General features: G+C 42.5%; 1 protein-coding gene and 1 pseudogene across 2 annotated transcripts in view; both read right to left on the bottom strand.

Moving 5' to 3' along the window:
- The window catches only part of LOC118373301 (electrogenic sodium bicarbonate cotransporter 4-like), a 43,576-nt gene that overhangs the window by 18,038 nt on the left and 5,965 nt on the right, over positions 1–19,573 (bottom strand). For both annotated transcript variants that reach the window (XR_008143106.1, XM_052525507.1), the window contains exons 3-11: positions 19,306–19,521; positions 16,616–16,745; positions 15,428–15,588; positions 14,557–14,712; positions 14,185–14,310; positions 7,939–7,994; positions 1,549–1,706; positions 1,371–1,458; positions 962–1,116 (exon numbers count right to left, since the gene is read on the bottom strand). Coding sequence is in view for 1 of the 2 variants with exons in the window: in XM_052525507.1 (XP_052381467.1) it covers positions 962–1,116; positions 1,371–1,458; positions 1,549–1,706; positions 7,939–7,994; positions 14,185–14,310; positions 14,557–14,712; positions 15,428–15,588; positions 16,616–16,745; positions 19,306–19,521 (1,246 nt within the window). In the remaining variant the exon portion in view is untranslated. The remainder of the gene's footprint in view (positions 1–961; positions 1,117–1,370; positions 1,459–1,548; positions 1,707–7,938; positions 7,995–14,184; positions 14,311–14,556; positions 14,713–15,427; positions 15,589–16,615; positions 16,746–19,305; positions 19,522–19,573) is intronic.
- LOC118373307 (uncharacterized) lies at positions 8,741–8,793 on the bottom strand (annotated as a pseudogene).

Below are 19,573 nucleotides of genomic sequence, written 5' to 3'. Positions count from 1 at the left end.
ACTAACTCCTTATCTGACTGCCTAACTGCCTAATTAACTAACTCCTTATCTGACTGCCTAACTGCCTTATTAACTAACTCCTTATCCGACTGCCTAACTGCCTAATTAACTAACTCCTTATCTGACTGCCTAACTGCCTAATTAACTAACTCCTTATCTGACTGCCTAACTGCCTATCTGACTCCCTATCGGACTGCCTAACTGCCTAACTAACTAACTCCTTATCTGACTGCATAACTGCCAAATTAACTAACTCCTTATCTGACTGCCTAACTGCCTATCTGACTCCCTATCCACCTGCCTAACTGCCTAACTAACTAACTCCTTATCTGACTGCCTAACTGCCTATCTGACTCCCTATCTGACTGCCTAACTGCCTAACTAACTAACTCCTTATCTGACTGTCGAACTGCCTAATTAACTAACTCCTTATCTGACTGCCTAACAGCCTAACTAACTAACTCCTTATCTGACTGCCTAACTGCCTAATTAACTAACTCCTTATCTGACTGCCTAACTGCCTAATTAACTAACTCCTTATCTGACTGCCTAACTGCCTAACTAACTAACTCCTTATCTGACTGCCTAACTGCCTAATTAACTAACTCCTTATCTGACTGCCTAACTGCCTAATTAACTAACTCCTTATCTGACTGCCTAACTGCCTAATTAACTAACTCCTTATCTGACTGCCTAACTGCCTATCTGACTCCCTATCTGACTGCCTAACTAACTAACTACCTAACTAACTAACTCCTGAACTGACTGACTTACTAACTAACTCCTTAACTGATTGCCTAACTGCCTAACTAACTAACTCCTTACCTGATTAACTAATTGCCTAACTAACCAACCAACTAACTAACTGATTAACTGCTTAACTGACTGCCTAATTGCTTAACTCACTTACTAACTACATTGAACAAATGAATAGATCTGATAGGTGGTTCATCCTCTGCACCTCATGTCGGCAGAGGGGACTTTCTTGGGGGGCTCGATGCGTATTTTGGGGTCCCACTCCCCTGGTGGCAGAACGATGACCTCATCCAGAAACTCATCAATCCCAGCGATCAGGTCATCACGGTCCCGGGCTTTATACGCCACATCACTAAACAACTGACAAGACAGCACACCACACAGTTACACACAGCATATGATGTTATGAGTGTGTGTGTGTGCTTATGTGTGTGTTAATGAAGAGGTCAGAGTTGAACTGCAGAGCCCTGGCTATAACATATTGATTGAGTGTGTGAGATAAAGTATCCACTGCATATCTTGAGGTTATGAAAACCCCCCTGAATCTAAACACTCTTTTTTATAGCTCAACTTACTGAACTTTTAAGTACACAAAAAGATTTGGTCATTCTTACGTCATCCACCATGAGCGTAGCAATGGCTCGACCAATCTCGTTGTAGGACTTGCCTTTGCCATGAGGACCAAGCAAGACAAACAGAAACCTGCCAGAAGACAAGGGGTTAACACACCTGTAGAGCAGCAGGACACACACAGACGCATGCTCACACTCATGCACGTACGAGCACACACACCTGGTAGGTACGGGGACCTCGGTCAGGCCTCCCAGTGTGGTAGCTTGGGCCAGACGTACGAACGCTACAAATGGTTTGTCCAGGAAGTCCACTTCTCCAATCAGAACGTTAGACGCCTCGGCATCACGAGGAATCTTCTTCATGAACTTGTTCTTCAGCTAGAGTGGCGAGAAGGCAGGATGGTAGAAGAAGAGAGAGAGAGTGGCGTAAAGGCAGAATGGTAGAGAAAGAGAGAGAGAGAATGGAGAGAAGGCAGAATGGTAGAGAAAGAGAGAGAGAGAATGGAGAGAAGGCAGAATGGTAGAGAAAGAGAGAGAGAGAATGGAGAGAAGGCAGAATGGTAGAGAAAGAGAGAGAGAGAATGGAGAGAAGGCAGAATGGTAGAGAAAGAGAGAGAGAGAATGGAGAGAAGGCAGAATGGTAGAGAAAGAGAGAGAGAGAATGGAGAGAAGGCAGGATGGTAGAGAAAGAGAGAGAGAGAATGGAGAGAAGGCAGAATGGTAGAGAAAGAGAGAGAGAGAATGGAGAGAAGGCAGAATGGTAGAGAAAGAGAGAGAGAGAATGGAGAGAAGGCAGAATGGTAGAGAAAGAGAGAGAGAGAATGGAGAGAAGGCAGAATGGTAGAGAAAGAGAGAGAGAGAATGGAGAGAAGGCCCATGTGATCCCTTGGACACGATGCAAGTACACACACTCCAATGGTACTGTAGATCATTATTGCTACACACACCCACCCACACAATCTCCATTGGCCACTCAATACTTCTGCATACTTCACTCATACAAAATCACACAACCATGCTGAAAAAAACAGCATACTGGTCTATGCTGGTCCATGCTGGTCAGTGCTGGTCGGATGCTGGTCAAGCTGGTCTGACAAGTATGGCCTAACAGGTTTTCCTGGCAGACCAGCATGGTCTAGCTGGTTATGCTGGCAGACTAGCATGGTCTAGCTGGTTATGCTGGCAGACTAGCATGGTCTAGTTGGTTAAGCTGGCAGACGAACCTTCATTGTGTTTTGGACACTGGAGACTGGTGTACAATGTTTCATTCCTATTGGAATCCAACCAGAGTGGATTCCCACAATCTACATTCAGAATAATGGCCGTGGTTTTGCAGACCATCGGTGGTGGAAAAAGTACCCAACTGTCAGTTGAGTAAAAGTTGACCTTTGAGTAAAAGTAAAGACACCTTAATAGAAAATAACTCTAGTAAAAGTGAAAGTCACCCAGTAAAATACTACTTGAGTAAAAGTCTAAAAGTATTTTCTTTTAAATATGCTTAAGTATCGAAAGTAAATGTCAATGATAAAACATACTTACTGTTAAGTATCATAAGTAAAAGTATAAATAATTGTACATTCCTTATATTAACAAACCAGACGGCACGATTTCCTTGTTTTTATTTATTTAGGAATAGCGAGGGCACACTCCAACGCTCAATTTACAAACAAAACATTTGTGTTTAGGGAGTCTGCCAGATCAGAAGCAGTAGGGGTGACCAGGGATGTTCTCTTGATAAGTTTGTGAATTGGACCATCTTCCTGTCCTGCTAAGCATTCAAAGTACTTTTGGGTGTCAGGGAAATGTATGGAGTAAAAAGTACATTATTTTCTTTAGTAATGTAGTGAAGTAAAAGTAAAAATTGTCAAAAATATAAATAGTAAAGTAAAGCACAGATACCCCCCAAAAAACTACCTAAGTGGTACTTTAAAGTATTTTTACTGAACTACTTCACACCACTGCAGACCAGCAATATTCTGATTAATTGGGAGACTACCTCACTTGGGATTTGAACTCACAACCTCTCGGTCACTGACATAGCACACATCCCTGCAGCTCCCGCAAGGCGTGTCTTTATTTTTATTTTTTTAGCTTTGTATGATTTGTTTGTATTATTTGTGAGCCATAACTTTTATTACTTTGATTCAATTATTGGAGTCCTCTAGGTTGATGCATTAATATGCACCGAAAGTGATTGATACCACGAGGTGGATCAAACAGATCTGTTTGTTGGTGACCTTTACACTGGTGACCTCAGCTCCTCATTCTATTAAGATAACTTTTCCTGAAACCAACCAACTTTCTCTTCTCTCATAATAGATTTGTAATACATAAATATACAAAATATACCTTCAAATAGTAAGATAACATGTCTTGCTAACACTTTTCTGGGTTGTGTGATGTTGCTGTTTTACAGTCAACATAATATATGTTTTTCTGGTCTCAATCCTGGGCCCGTTAACAAACACGTCATAAGCCATTTATTACAGGAAATTAGCTTTCAAACTGCAAAGTTATCTCAATCTAATTGCAGAATGTGTAGGATAGCATGAAATTAGCTCCAAAACAGTCATTTTTTCAATCTGCTAGATGGGACAAAAAAAATCCGGCCAAATAAAAAACAAATGGTTTTATTTTGTGTTTTTGGTGGGGGTTGGGGTCCGGCGGTTGGGTCCCCCAGACAAAACAGTGTTGTGCATGGCTTGTATGCAAGGCACACTTGATCTACTGGTGGGCAAACACTTTTGTGTTGATCTAGTAAACAATTGGACAGGTCTTTGTCATTGAACAGCATCACTTTCACTCTATCCTGATGGTACTTTAGCCACATATACATTGCCAACACTGCCCATCCCCCACCGAAATGCTCGGAACCCAACTTGGCTAGTTGCTTTTCAGCACGTAGACTTGTTTTGGAGGAAGAAGCATTCAAGCAAGGGATGGCATTGATGCTGGACATTACTTGTAAGTAGCAACATTGGACATTTATATTGATTATTGGTGTTATTGTTATAGCTATAATGTGTAGTTATTGCTATAATATTAGTTCCATATTGAGTTCAGCTAGTGTAGCTAGTAGCTTAGCCTAGAGAAAGGGACAGAGTGGAAAAATGTATTATAGAACACTATGCATCTGACATGTAGAATATGGAATCCTGTCTGCTCTGTTTATGACATTTGTTTCTGTCACGGAAAATGTATAACTATCGCCGGAGAAACTTGAATCAGAGATGCTCGTCTACCAAGAGACTCAACTAGCGATTACATTCATTCCTGTAATCCGCGCGTGCGCAATGAAGATTCAGGCAGAAGTCAAGGGAAAATTGTCACGTTCTAAGCTACAGGAAGTAATCGCATTTTGCATGAAAGTTGGAACTTGTTTTTCTATCGACTACTTTCCATTATATGTCAAGTTTCATAAGCGATATAAACATTTTTCAATAGCATAACCAGTTTGATATGTCTTTTACATGTTGTAATGATCATGTTATCGGTCTTAGGGCTGGCTAACGCTACCACACATTCATTGACGATACCCTCTGCACATATTGAATGATTTTACTTCAGGAATGATGTTGAACCACTGCTTGAATGAAACCTCACTCCTGGATGAAACAATTGATCAGTCACTCTCCCCAATCCTCACCTACAGGCACTCCTGTCTGACTGAGTAAGTGCTGTATAGCCTATTTGAGGCAATATAAAGAAATGCTGAACATGCTGAAAATCTATTGTGGTCCCACAGGGACCCTGTTTATAGTGTCTGTAGGCTATCCAGGGCTTTAAAAATGTATCTAGACATAATTACTAGACATTTGCACAAAGTATTCAGACCCCTTCACTTTATCCACATTTTGTTACATTACAGCCTTATTCTAAATTTGATTAAATAAATAAAAAATCCTCATCAATCAACACACAATACCCCATAATGACAAAGCAAAAACAGGTTTTTAGTCATTTTTGCAAATGTATACAAAATAAAAAAACAGATACCTTATTTAAATAAGTATTCAGACCCTTTGCTATGAGACTCGAAATTGAGCACAGGTGCAGCTTGTTTCCATTGATCATCCTTGAGATGTTTCTAAATCTTGACTTGAGTCCACTTGTGGAACTTGAATTGATTGGACATGATTTGGAGGTCCCACAGTTGACAGTGCATGTCAGAGGAAAAACCAACCTTGAGGTCGAAGAAATTGTCCATTGAGCTTCGTGTCAGGATTGTGTCGAGGCACAGATCTGGGTAATGAAACCAAAACATTTCTGCAGCATTGAAGGTCCCCAAGAGCACAGTAGCCTCCATCATTCTTAAATGGAATGAGTTTGCAACCACCAAGACTCTTCCTAGAGCTGGCCGCCCGGCCAAACTGAGCAATCGGGGGGAGAAGGGCCTTGGTCAGGGAGGTGACCAAGAACCAGATGGTCACTCTGACAGAGCTCCAGAGTTCCTCTGTGGACATGGGAGAACCTTCCAGAAGGACAACCATCTCTGCAGCACCCCACCAATCAGGCCTTTATGGTAGAGTGGCCAGATGGGAGCCACTCCTCAGTAAAATGCATATGACAGCCCCCTTGGAGTTTGCAAAAATGCACCTAAAGGACTCTCAGACCCATGAGAAACAAAATTCTCTGGTCTGATGAAACCAAGATTGAGCTCTTTGGCCTAATTGCCAAGCTTCACGTCTGGAAAAAACCAGGCATCACTCATCACATGGCCAATACCATCCCTATGGTGAAGCATGGTGGTGGCAGCATCATGCTGTGGGGATTTTTTTCAGCAGCAGGGACTGGTAGACTCGTCAGGATCGAGGGAAAGATGAATGGAGCAAAGTACAGAGAAATCCTTGATGAAAATCTGCTACAGAGTACTCAGGACCTCAGACTGGGGCATAGGTTCACCTTTCTACAGGACAAGACAATGCAGGAGTGGCTTCGAGACAAGTCTCTTAATGTCCTTAAGTGGCCCAGCCAGAGCCCGGACTTGAATCCGATCTCTGGAGAGGCCTGAAAATAGCTGTGCTACCTGGCACAACCTGGCAGAGCTTGAGAGGATCTGCAGAGAAGAAAGGGTGAAACTCCCCAAATACAGGTGTGCCAAGCTTGTAGCATCATCAAATCTAATTTTGTTGGTCACATACACATGGTTAGCAGATGTTATTGCAAGTGTAGCGAAATGCTTGTGCTTCTAGTTCCGACAGTGCAGCAATATCTAACATGTAATCTAACAATTCCACAACTACCTATTAGTATGCGCCCGGCCCGCCACAGGAGTCACTAGAGTGTGATGGGACAAGGACATCGCGGCCGGCCAAACCCTTCCCTAACCTGGACGACGCTGGGACAATTGTGCGCCGCCTCATATGTCTCCCGGTTGCGGCCGGCTGTGACATCACTTTATTAAAGTGATTTCAAGTCTGTATGTAGGCAGCTGCCACTCTTTGTTAGTGATGGCTGTTTAACATTCTTATGGCCTTGAGATACAAGCTGTTTTTCAGTTTCCTGTACTGACCTCGCCTTCTGGATGGTATCGGGGTGAACAAGCAGTGGCTTGGGTGGTTGTTGTCCTTGATGATCTTTTTGGCCTTCCTGTGACATCAGGTGTTGTAGGTGTCCTGGATGGCAGGTAGTTTGCCCCCGGTGATGCGTTGTGCAGACCGTACCACCCTCTGGAGAGCCTTGTAGTTGTGGGCGGTACAGTTGCCGTAGCAGGCGATGATACAGCCCAACAGGATGTGCATCTGTAAAAGTTTGTGAGGGTTTAAGGTGACAAGCCAAATTTCGTCAGACTCCTGAGGTTGAAGAGGCGCTGTTGCACCGCCTTCACCACACTGTCTGTGTGGGTGGACCATTTCAGCTTCCACCTTCTCCACTGCTGTCCCATCGATGTGGATAGGGGGTGCTCCCTCTGTTGTTTCCTGAAGTCCACGATCATCTCCTTTGTTTTGTTGACGTTGAGTGAGAGGTTGTTTTCCTGACATCACACTCCAAGTGCCCTCACCTCCTCCCTGTAGGCTGTCTCGTCGTTGTTGTTAATCAAGCCTATTACTATTGTATTCACTGCAAACTTGATGATTGAGTTGCAGGCTTGCATGGCCACGCAGTCATGGCTGAACAGGGAGTATCTTTATACCCAAGAGGTTTCTAGGCTGTAATCGCTGCCAAAGGTGCTTCAACAAGCAAGCAAAAACACAACACAGGCTAGTCACAAGCAAAAACACAACACAGGCTAGTCACAAGCAAAAACACAGCAAAGGCTGTGCTGTTTTGTTCTTTCAACAGGGAATCTCAAATATTTTAATTCTGCCTTCAGTCTCTCTCTCTCTCTCTCTCTCTCTCTCTCTCTCTCTCTCTCTCTCTCTCTCTCTCTCTCTCTCTCTCTCTCTCTCTCTCTCTCTCTCTCTCTCTCTCTCTCTCTCTCTCTCTCTCTCTCTCTCTCTCTCTCTCTCTCTCTCTCTCTCTCTCTCGTCTTTCTCTCACACTCACTCTATTATTAGGAGCTTAGGGTTGTGCAATGTAATGACATTCCCATCATCATCATTCACACACAGACATTCACACACACACCAGGCTACACAGTCACACACAGAATAGTGACGTTCGTTGTTACCTGGTCTGTGCTTGGTGTGTCTGAAATGTCGTTCATACTTCGGCTTTGTGCATGATCTGAAACATCATATCAAAACACGGGAATCAAAAAAAACACACACAAATTCACCTCAAGTTAGCAATCTTCTCTGTCTTCTCTGTGTGTGTACAGTTTAGAGTTTGTTTAGTGTGTTTCATTTTCACATTGAGTAGAAAAGGCACTACCCACATGAACATTTATAACATGATATAAATTCCTTGGTATTATTATATTTATATACTATAGTATACACTGTAGTGTTTTTGCGGACTTTACTGTAGTAATTATTCACTGTAGTGTTTTTGCACAAATGGACAGTATATTGCATACAGACTAGCCTGGCTGACATGACCCACGTGACTCACGATGCAGGGAGAGCTCTGACTACAAAAGGAGAACATATACAATATTCGCGCAGAATATGTTTTTTTCCCCTCAGGGTTGAGGCCTCTCTTGTTTGGATTTGAAAATCAAACCGTTGTAATGGAAGGGGGTGCTGCTCAGGGGGCTGAGTGAGAAAGACACAGAGGAAAGCCAGTAAAAGCACAGCCTCCTTCATTATTGACGCATTGTGACGACAACATCAACGAGCCATTCCATACTCTGAAGTCAGGAGGGAGAGTTAGGTGTTAGCTAGACTAGGATTGGACCCCCCTGCGCTGACCGTACGTGGACCGTAGGTTTGGCACCCCTGCTGTAGTATTTATTTACTGTTGTGATTTTGTGGAAATTAGTGTATTATTTACGAAATAGTTTTTTGTTTTATTATCTTTAACATAGAAGTGGGGGCTTTCTTCTCGAGGAAACCTACTAGACAAATATTAAAAAAGCACATTTTCCATAACCTGTAAGTAGGTAGGACTGGGATCTGAACCTCTTTTTTATAACCTGTAGAGAACACAATATATGGTCTATAATTGGCATATGGTCTTGTGGATAGCACAAATTGGGACGTGGGGGAGGGGAATGGACAGGGTGTATGCAAATGACCTATTAGCAAATCAATACAGTGTGTAGTCTAGTATTCTACAGTTTACTACAGTGTACTACTTACTGTACATAATGATATAGTCAGCACTACACGATCGACGGATACTACAGTGTGTCCCATATGGAGAAATAACACATGTATATATTTCAATAAAATATGAATATATTTAAATATATTTAAATGATTTAAAAACAAAAATCAAATATATAAATAAATCAAATAGACACTCACACCTCACAACCTTCTCTACCCTGACGTTAATGTTGAGTCTCTATTGGCCTCTGCTACCTTAGACTTTGCTTTAATAGCTGCTATCTGCCTCTTATGAAACATATGCTATTTATTTCGAAAAGACACTTGAACGTATCTGTAATGAAAATATATGTTTCCAGAGCTGTCAATCACAATTTGAAATGTTCCCGAGCCCAACCCTCAGCCCAGAGTTTTCATCGATCTTGCTAACACAGCTAGCTACCTAGCTAGCTAGATAGGTAGCTCCTTCTTTAGCTTGCCACCAACGTGCAATGTGACTGACCAAGGTAATTGTTTTAAAAATGAAAGTTGAGTAGAAATCAGCAGAGTTAATTTTATGCACAGTTGAAGTCGGAAGTTTACATGCACTTAGGTTGGAGTCATTAAAACTCGTTTTTCAACCACTCCACAAATTTCTTGTTGACAAATGATAGTTTTGGCAAGTCGGTTAGGACATCTACTTTGTGCATGACACAAGTAATTTTTCCAACAATTGTTTACAGACAGATTATTTCACTTATAATTCACTGTATCACAATTCCAGTGGGTCAGAAGTTTACATACACTAAGTTGACTATGCCTTTAAACAGCTTGGAAAATTCCAGAAAATGATGTTATGGCTTTAGAAGCTTCTGAGAGGCGAATTGACATCATTTGAGTCAATTGGAGGTGTACCTGTGGATGTATATCAAGGCCTACCTTCAATCTCAGTGTCTCTTTGCTTGACATCATGGGAAAATCCAAAGAAATCAGCCAAGACCTCAGAAAAAAAATGGTAGACCTCCACAAGTCTGGTTCATCCTTGGGAGCAATTTCCAAACACCTGAAAGCACCAATGTAAGTCGTCTTTTGTATCATTTAGCTACATATTTGCTAATGAAATTAAAATGTGTTCATGAGCATTAACCCCAGATTTATTATTAATTTTGTCTGGAATTGTTTTACTGACTCTCTGTCTCTGCATTATTATCCACAGCGTAACTGTCAACATGTGAGTCTGCAGTGGACACTGGAGGGGAAGGAATCTGCATTGGAAGTATCAATTTGATGTTCATGAACATTAACCCCAAATGCTTCATCTTCTGTGGAATGTCTCTGCATTATCCACAGGGTAACTGTCAACTTGTGAGCAATGTTCACTACTGTGGCTATTTTATCATAATGTAGGCAGACTGACCTGCCATAAAAAACTATGAAGAAATTGCATCGGAAAACATTTGACATGGAAATGGCTGTTTTATCATTCAGCCTACAGGAGCAGCCAATGTGTGGTGTTCAATGTAGACCTACATTCTATGAGACTTTTGAGAAGAAAAAAACATGCAGGGCTTGACATTAAGCTGTTCATCTACTTGTCCTTCAGAAAATGAGGAGGTGACTGAAAATGTTGTTGTGTTGTTTGATGCAAGAAACCACTTTACAAAATAAAATGCATCATTATTCCCACACCACTATTACAGAGAATCAGGCAAATTAACCTCCTGCCTATTGGCTACTTAGTTTATTAAAGCCTCTCTCTCAAATTACCTGGCTTGCTTTTCAAAGATAGAAATGTAGGAAGCAATCACTTCCTCATTGCTGACTAGAAATGATTTATACCTGTGCTAATAACTCATGAACTAGCAAAGGATATGAGCAAATGTACAAATGTGCCTCTCGCTTTGATCTCAAAATAAGGCCATCTACTCACGGCCGCTTATGCTGTAAAAACAGTCCAGTTCAAAGTGAATGGTATATGGCAACGGTCTATTTGCACAGAGGCCTAGTGCAGCTCTGATTGGTTATGGCGCACAGGTCTGTGTAGATTAGAGTAAAGTTCTGGGTCGTGCCTGTCAATGCAACAGAATCCCACTCTGATGCGTTCTGCCTACAACAAAATCTCTTTCATAGTTTGTTTTGTTTCGGTATACTGCATTGGGCGTGGTTAATATTGTGTTGATTCGATCACAATTCCCACAGTAAAGGGAAACGTTAATAGTGTTAACTAATGGGGAAAAGTCTAGAAAGTGAAGTGAAGTGTAATCTCATGCTTCTCTGTGCAGGCTGATATTTCTGCTGTGCTGCAGTCCCAGGGGAGCTGCACACCCACGCATGCAGCTTAGAGGGAACATTTCTTGTGAGTCTGAAAATCGATACTGGAGGTGAAGGAATTTGCATTGTAAACATCAATTTGATGTTCAAATACATTATTTTCAAATACAGATGTTAATTGCAAAGAGGTATGGTCCCAAAGAGGTATGGTCCCAACAATGGTCCCAGTTATTTTAACAAATTATTTTGGATATAGAAAGCTCTTTTAGTTGTCAGTCATGAGTCATTCATTCAAACTTTTCACAGCATATACCACAGCATGCTATTGTGATTTAGTGCTGAATTTGTAGTTTTATGCATTGAATTATAGCTACAGTATCTAAGTTAAGAAGAAAAGTTTTCCATTCATTAAAATACATGGGAACATATAATTATTAAATATATTTTGGAATATATTTTACTAGCTACCACAACATGCTGTCAAAGTATATTTCCACAACATATATTTAAATATAAACATATATGAAAACGGACAATTTTGTAATATGTCCATATATCTTTGTACAAAATATACGTATATAAAGTATTCACCCCCTTGGCATTTTTCCTATGTCATTGCCTTACAACCGGGAATTAAAATAGATTTTTGGGCGGGGTTGTATCATTTGATTTACACAAGATGCTTACCACTTTGAAGATGGAAAATATTTTGTTTGTGAAACAAACAAGAAACAAGCCACCTTCTGCAGCAATTACAGCTGCAAGTCTCTTGGGATATGTCTCTATAAGCTTGGAACATCTAGCCACTGGGATTTTTGCCCATTCTTCAAGGCTAAACTGCTCCAGCTCCAGCTCCTTCAAGTTGGATGGGTTCCTGCTGGTGTACAGCAATCTTTAAGTCATACCACAGATTCTCAATTAGATTGAGGTCTGGGCTTTGAATAGGCCATTCCAAGTCATTTAAATGTTTCCCCTTAAACCACCCAAGTGTTGCTTTAGCAGTATGCTTGGGGTCATTGTCCTGCTGGAAGGAGAACCTCCATCCCAGTCTCAAATCTCTGGAAGACTGAAACTGGTTTTCCTCAATAATTTCCCTGTATTTAGTGCCATCCATCATTCCTTCAATTCTGACCAGTTTCCCAGTACCTGTCAATGAAAAACATCCCCACAGCATGATGCTGCCACCACCATGCTTCACTGTGGGGATGGTGTTCTCAGGGTGATGAGAGGTGTTGGGTTTGCGCCAGACATATAGTTTTCCTTGATGGCCAAAAAGCTACATTTTTGGCTCATCTGACCAGAGTACCTTCTTCCATATGTTTGGGGAGTCTCCCACATGCCTTTTTGCTTATTTTTTTCTTTAAAGCAATGGCTTTTTTTCTGGACACTCTTCCGTAAAGCCCAGCTCTGTGGAGTGTACAGCTTAAAGTGGTCCAATGGACAGATACTCCAATCTCCGCTGTGGAGCTTTGCAGCTCCTTCAGGGTTATCTTGGTCTCTTTGTTGCCTCTCTGATTAGTGCCTTCCTTGCCTGGTCCATGAGTTTGGTGGGCGGCCCTTTCTTGGCAGGTTTGTTGTGGTGCCATATTCTTTCCATTTTTTAATAATGGATTTAATTGTGCTCCGCGGGATGTTAAAAGTTTCAGATATTTTTTTATAACCTAACCCCGATCTGTACTTGTCCACAGCTTTGTCCCTGACCTGTTTGGAGAACTCCTTGGTCTTCATAGTGCCGCTTGCTTGGTGGTTCCCCTTGCTTAGTGGTGTTGCAGACTCTGGGGGCTTTCAGAACAGGTGTATATATACTGAGAGCATGTGACAGATCATGTGACACTTAGATTGCACACAGGGGGACTTAATTTAATCAATTATGCAACTTCTGAAGGTAATTGGTTGCACCAGATCTTATTTAGGGGCTTCATAGCAAAGGGTGAATACATATGCACACACCACTTTTTCATTTTTTATGTTTTTTTAAACAAGTAATCTTTTTCATTTCACTTCACCAATTTTGACTATTTTATGTATGTTTATTACATGAAATCCAAATAAAAATCTGTTTAAATTGCAGGTTGTAATGCAACAAAATAGGAAAAACATATGTACACATATATTTATATGTTAAAATATATATATATATAATTTTTTTATATATAATATATATATATATATATATAATTTTTCCGTATGGAGTCGTATAGTATTCTACAGTATACTACAAAATTATATAGTAAGCACTGCGTGATCAAGGGATACTACAGTGTGTAGCATAGTATTCTACAGTATATAACACAATTCTATAGTAAGTACTACATGAAGGATACTACAGTGGGAAGTATAGTATTCTACATTATACTACAGTTTACAACAGAATACAATAGAATTCTAAACTGTAGTATTTTTATATGTGGGATACTAGACATCTCCAACTCATCTTTGTGGTTAAATATAGCTTTAGCTATTGTGTGAATGTGTGTCTTTGTGTGGCCGATTAGACCTAATGATCATTACCACCAAAGCTGATTATTAATGTAGGGACAAAATTAAGTTGCAGGGAAAGAACAGGAAAACACCTTGGTTAGGACACACACACACAAACTAATCTTGTTCACCCTACAATCCCCAAATTGACACACTGTGTACTGGGAGCTCTTGAAAGTACTGTGTGACCAAAGCTTGCACGCAATCACACACAGCAATCCAACATACTGTATCTCTACTGGTTTATGAGGATAGATATGTCAATTAAAACACCTATCTCTATGAGGATCATATATAAGAAAAAGGGTGAAAGAGTATTAGTTTATATGTATACGTGAGTGTTAAGTGTGTGTGTGTGTGTGTGTGTGTGTGTGTGTGTGTGTGTGTGTGTGTGTGTGTGTGCGTGCGTGCGTGCGTGCGTGCGTGCGTGCGTGCGTGCGTGCGTGCGTGTGTGTGTGTGCGTGTGCACTCACGCAGGCGGGCAAGGCTGCCTGACTTGGCACGTAGGTCTTCTGTAGAACGATGGATGCCAGAGGCTGAACTAGGACTACGACTGAAATTAGTACGGCTGGCATTATGAACAGATTGGGGACTACGGCCTAGAGAGAGAGAGACAGAGTAAGGAAGGAGCGAGGGAGGGAGAGAGAGAGAAGGAGAGATAGGAGAGAGAAAGAAAAGAGAAAGGGATGGAGTGAACAAGAGAGATGGTGAAGGTGTTTGTTAAAAGAGGAGAGAAATTATTATTGTTTCAATAAAATCAGCATGATAGAGATGAAATCAACAAGATCACTCAACACATACACACACACATGCACGCAGACCTACAGATGCACACACACACTCACTGGCGGGGCAATTGTTTGATTTGCCCATGTCGGCTAGTGAGCGATGCATGGGTTTCTTATGCTGGTGGCGATGTTTCCGTAGCAACACGAAGCTGACCTTCTCCCTCAGCTCTGGACCAATGAGACCATCAGCTATCTGGCGATCCACAATGTCATCTGGGGTCAGGGGTGAGAGTTCAAAGGTCAAACATAGAGAAACAGAGTGCGATATAGAACAGACAGGTTGCAGGTGTAACTGGTCACAGGGAGATCAGTGGTCTCAATCCCAGATCAACCCCTTACCCCCTATCCACTTCAGAGGAGGCTGGTGGGAGTGGCTATAGGAGGATGTGCTCATTGTAACGGATAGAATGGAATCAATGGAACAGTATCGAACACATCAAACATATGGACCCACATGTCTGACTCCGTTCCATGAATTCCATCCCAGACATTACAATAAGCCCTATAGCTCCTCCCACCAAACGCCTCTGATCCACATCCACCTGACCTATCAGAGGGCAAGATGGAGCTTTACTATATTGCTTACACCTATCACATTTTCTCGGATCTCCACAGGTGCACAGGAACTATGGGTTGATTTTAGAAGGGAACATAGCCTGGGTCACACTAACCTGACCTAGCAGGTGTAAAATAAGTGCCTGAAACTAAATCCCCTACATACTGGTCTTGACAATAAGAAGTAAAACTGTCGGGGGAGGTTCTCTTCTCCACTGTTCAACCAATCCAGTCAATTTGGAGGAGGATGGAGTGTTATCTTGTTAACGTCCAAAAGTGGAAGTCTCGTCACAGGTTCTCTTTCCATTTCCCCTGAAAACCGGAACATCAGGTTGTTGGGACATGGCAGAGGGTCACACAAACACACACTCACCCACTATCTCTGGCAGTGAGTATCCCTCCAGATCAAGCAGTACACTGCCAGTCTGTATACAGGTCCTCAACTCAAACAGACTGTGGAGGGTCAAGGTGGACACATGGGGCTTACTCCACCTCTCTCCTCCCTCCTCCACCTTCTCCTCAAACTTCACCCACCTAGAGAGAAGGAGCAAGAGGAAGAGAGACAGAGAGATAGAGAGCAACACACACACGGAAAAGAGAGTAAGGCAGAGAGAGCAGACAGGAAAATGCTATAGAGGCATACGAAATACTGTCTGCTGGACTCAAATATGACAATTTCCTGTTTCTTCAAAAGCCAGAGGATGTCGTTTTTGTTTCACCGCTTACACAGCTCGGCTGTGTATGCATGTGCATTATTGAATGTTTGACATATTGATTGATTGGTCAGCTGGTTTATTGCCTCCCAGCCTGTGACCTTGAGGGATGCTGGGATTGACCTCTAACCCCAGAGTCATAGAGGGGAGTCAGATGTAGCCGATTGTAGGGCTCTGCTGCTAACACTCTTCTAATGAAACTATCTACAGGTCCCCTGAAGTGTGTGTTTGTGTGTACCTAGCAGACTCTTTCCACTCCATATCGTCTCCATCGTGTTGAAGTGTGTGTTTGTGTGTACCAAGCAGAGTCTTTCCACTCCATATCGTCTCCATCGTGTTGAAGTGTGTGTTTGTGTGTACCAAGCAGACTCTTTCCACTCCATATCGTCTCCATCGTGTTGAAGTGTGTGTTTGTGTGTACCAAGCAGACTCTTTCCACTCCATATCGTCTCCATCGTGTTGAAGTGTGTGTTTGTGTGTACCAAGCAGACTCTTTCCACTCCATATCGTCTCCATCGTGTTGAAGTGTGTGTTTGTGTGTACCTAGCAGACTCTTTCCACTCCATATCGTCTCCATCGTGTTGAAGTGTGTGTTTGTGTGTACCAAGCAGACTCTTTCCACTCCATATCGTCTCCATCGTGTTGAAGTGTGTGTTTGTGTGTACCAAGCAGACTCTTTCCACTCCATATCGTCTCCATCGTGTTGAAGTGTGTGTTTGTGTGTACCAAGCAGACTCTTTCCACTCCATATCGTCTCCATCGTGTTGAAGTGTGTGTTTGTGTGTACCAAGCAGACTCTTTCCACTCCATATCGTCTCCATCGTGTTGAAGTGTGTGTTTGTGTGTACCTAGCAGACTCTTTCCACTCCATATCGTCTCCATCGTGTTGAAGTGTGTCCATCTCTGTGAACAGAGTGGGCGTCGGCAAGTCATCATCTTCACCCAGGATGTAACGCAGCCTCTCCGCCGCCGGGGACACTGGGAAATGGAGTTCAAACACAAGAGAATAACTATCAAACCAAAAAAATAGAATTTGAAAATATACTGTATCTACTCTATGTATCGAACACTTTTACTTACAGTGTGTGTGAGTTCATTATAGGATATTCTACTTTGATGTACGGGGGACAGACAGTTGCTGCAGCTTTGGATTGTCTGTGTGTACTAAACCATTTACTCAGACAAATCAGACATTTTATAGAATATGTGTTTGGAACTCTTTGTAAAATGTATAGCCTGCAACTGTAACTGAATAGAACTGGAAAACTGTAGTGTTCCCAAGATTGTCTCAGAATTTCCTGTCGGTGGAACAAAGCCCATTAACATGCTCCTAGCCCAGAGCTCTGATAACTGCCACCACACCACTCGTCTGCATGGGTGTGTGTGCTGTATGTGTGTCTGCGTGTGTCGCTCCTCTCCTGATGGTCCTATCTTACTTTGATCCTGTGTGAGTTCCCTTCCACCCCAAACCCAAAACAACACCACTAATCTCTAACACTCTTACCCCTGTCAGTCACAGAGATCCAGTGAAAGCTGGTAAATAAATACCCCCCATGCACCCCCCTGATCCATCTAATCCCCACTCACCCCCTTTATACAGTCAATGAATAACCTCCCCCCTTTCTGGCCCCCCACCCGGTCCATACATTGATTCCCTGAAATGCCAAATGACATGTGACTGATACATAGCACAAACATCTGCATACATACTATACACACTTCACACAATATACTCTGTAAATGAGTGTGGTGTGCTGGTGTGTTTGCATGGTATTTCACTTTCAGAACCCATATCTTTGCTACGGTTTGAGGATAAGAAGTGTGTGTGTGTGTCTGTGTGTCTGTGTGTCTGTGTGTCTGTGTGTCTGTGTGTCTGAGTGAATCAGAGAAAGAAGCAGAGTGGATAAGGAAAGAAGCAGAGTGAATCAGAGACAGAAGGAGAGTGAATCAGAGACAGAAGCAGAGTGAATCAGAAAAAGAAGCAGAGTGAATCGGAGACAGAAGCAGAGTGAATCAGAGACAGAAGCAGAGTGAATCAGAAAAAGAAGCAGAGTGAATCGGACAAAGAAGCAGAGTGAATCAGAGACAGAAGCAGAGTGAATCAGAGAAAGAGGCAGAGTGAATCAGACAAAGAAGCAGAGTGAATCAGTGACAGAAGCAGAGTGAATCAGAAAAAGAAGCAGAGTGAATCGGACAAAGAAGCAGAGTGAATCAGAGACAGAAGCAGAGTGAATCAGAAAAAGAAGCAGAGTGAATCGGACAAAGAAGCAGAGTGAATCAGTGACAGAAGCAGAGTGAATCAGAAAAAGAAGCAGAGTGAATCGGACAAAGAAGCAGAGTGAATCAGAGACAGAAGCAGAGTGAATCAAAGAAAGAGATGTGACAGAGCGAGAGAGACTAGTCCTTCAGAGACTGAGGCAAACAGACACTTTGCTACAGTCTCCACATTAGATCCAAACTATCACACAATAACTAATTGAACAATCCGTCAACAACATCCCTGAGACAGGAGGTTGAGAAACACCAGCCTCATATGAAATCTCAAACGCCACATGCTTTCTATACCTCCTCTCCTTCTCTCATCCACTCTTAATTTTTTCTGTACTTCCTCCCGTCCTCTCTTCCTGTTTTCTATACTTCCTCCTGTCCTCCCCTCCTCTCTTCCTGTTTTCTATACTTCCTCCCCTCCTCTCTTCCTGTTTTCTATACTTCCTCCGGTCCTCTCTTCCTGTTTTCTATACTTCCTCCTGTCCTCCCCTCCTCTCTTCCTGTTTTCTATACTTCCTCCCCTCCTCTCTTCCTGTTTTCTATACTTCCTCCCATCCTCTCTTCCTGTTTTCTATACTTCCTCCCCTCCTCTCTTCCTGTTTTCTATACTTCCTCCCGTCCTCTCTTCCTGTTTTCTATACTTCCTCCCGTCCTCCCCTCCTCTCTTCCTGTTTTCTATACTTCCTCCCCTCCTCTCTTCCTGTTTTCTATACTTCCTCCCATCCTCTCTTCCTGTTTTCTATACCTCCTCCCCTTCTCTCTTCCTGTTTTCTATACTTCCTCCCCTCCTCTCTTCCTGTTTTCTATACTTCCTCTTGTCTTCTCTTCCTGTTTTCTATACTTCCTCCCGTCCTCCCCTCCTCTCTTCCTGTTTTCTATACTTCCTCCCCTCCTCTCTTCCTGTTTTCTATACATCCTCCCGTCCTCTCTTCCTGTTTTCTGTACTTCCTCCCGTCCTCCCCTCCTCTCTTCCTGTTTTCTATACTTCCTCCCCTCCTCTCTTCCTGTTTTCTATACTTCCTCCCCTCCTCTCTTCCTGTTTTCTATACTTCCTCCCCTCCTCTCTTCCTGTTTTCTATACTTCCTCCCCTCCTCTCTTCCTGTTTTCTATACTTCCTCCCCTCCTCTCTTCCTGTTTTCTATACATCCTCCCCTCCTCTCTTCCTGTTTTCTATACTTCCTCCCCTCCTCTCTTCCTGTTTTCTATACTTCCTTCCCTCCTCTCTTCCTGTTTTCTATACTTCCTCCCCTTCTCTGTGTGAGCGCTCACCTGTGGAGTCAGGGTGAAATATGTCATGTTGTTCCATCTCCTCCTCATCTTCATAGTGTTCCTGGTTGTCATAGTGATGGTCATGGTGTGTGTGTTCGTGCTGTGTGTGTTGGTCATGGTGGGTGTGATGTTTCTCGCGTTGGGAGCGGTGTTTACGCCGTCTCCTTTTACTGTAACCGTGTGTTAACGGAACACCAATATACACTGGCTGGGGTTCTGAGAAAGAGAGAGAGAGAGAGGGAGAGAGAGAGAGAGAGAGAGAGAGAGA

This window comes from Oncorhynchus keta, chromosome 9, assembly GCF_023373465.1.
Source record: "Oncorhynchus keta strain PuntledgeMale-10-30-2019 chromosome 9, Oket_V2, whole genome shotgun sequence".
NCBI classification, from domain to species: domain Eukaryota; kingdom Metazoa; phylum Chordata; class Actinopteri; order Salmoniformes; family Salmonidae; genus Oncorhynchus; species Oncorhynchus keta.
Note: the sequence above shows the minus strand (reverse complement) of the source record. Positions and strands in the feature narration are given on the sequence as shown.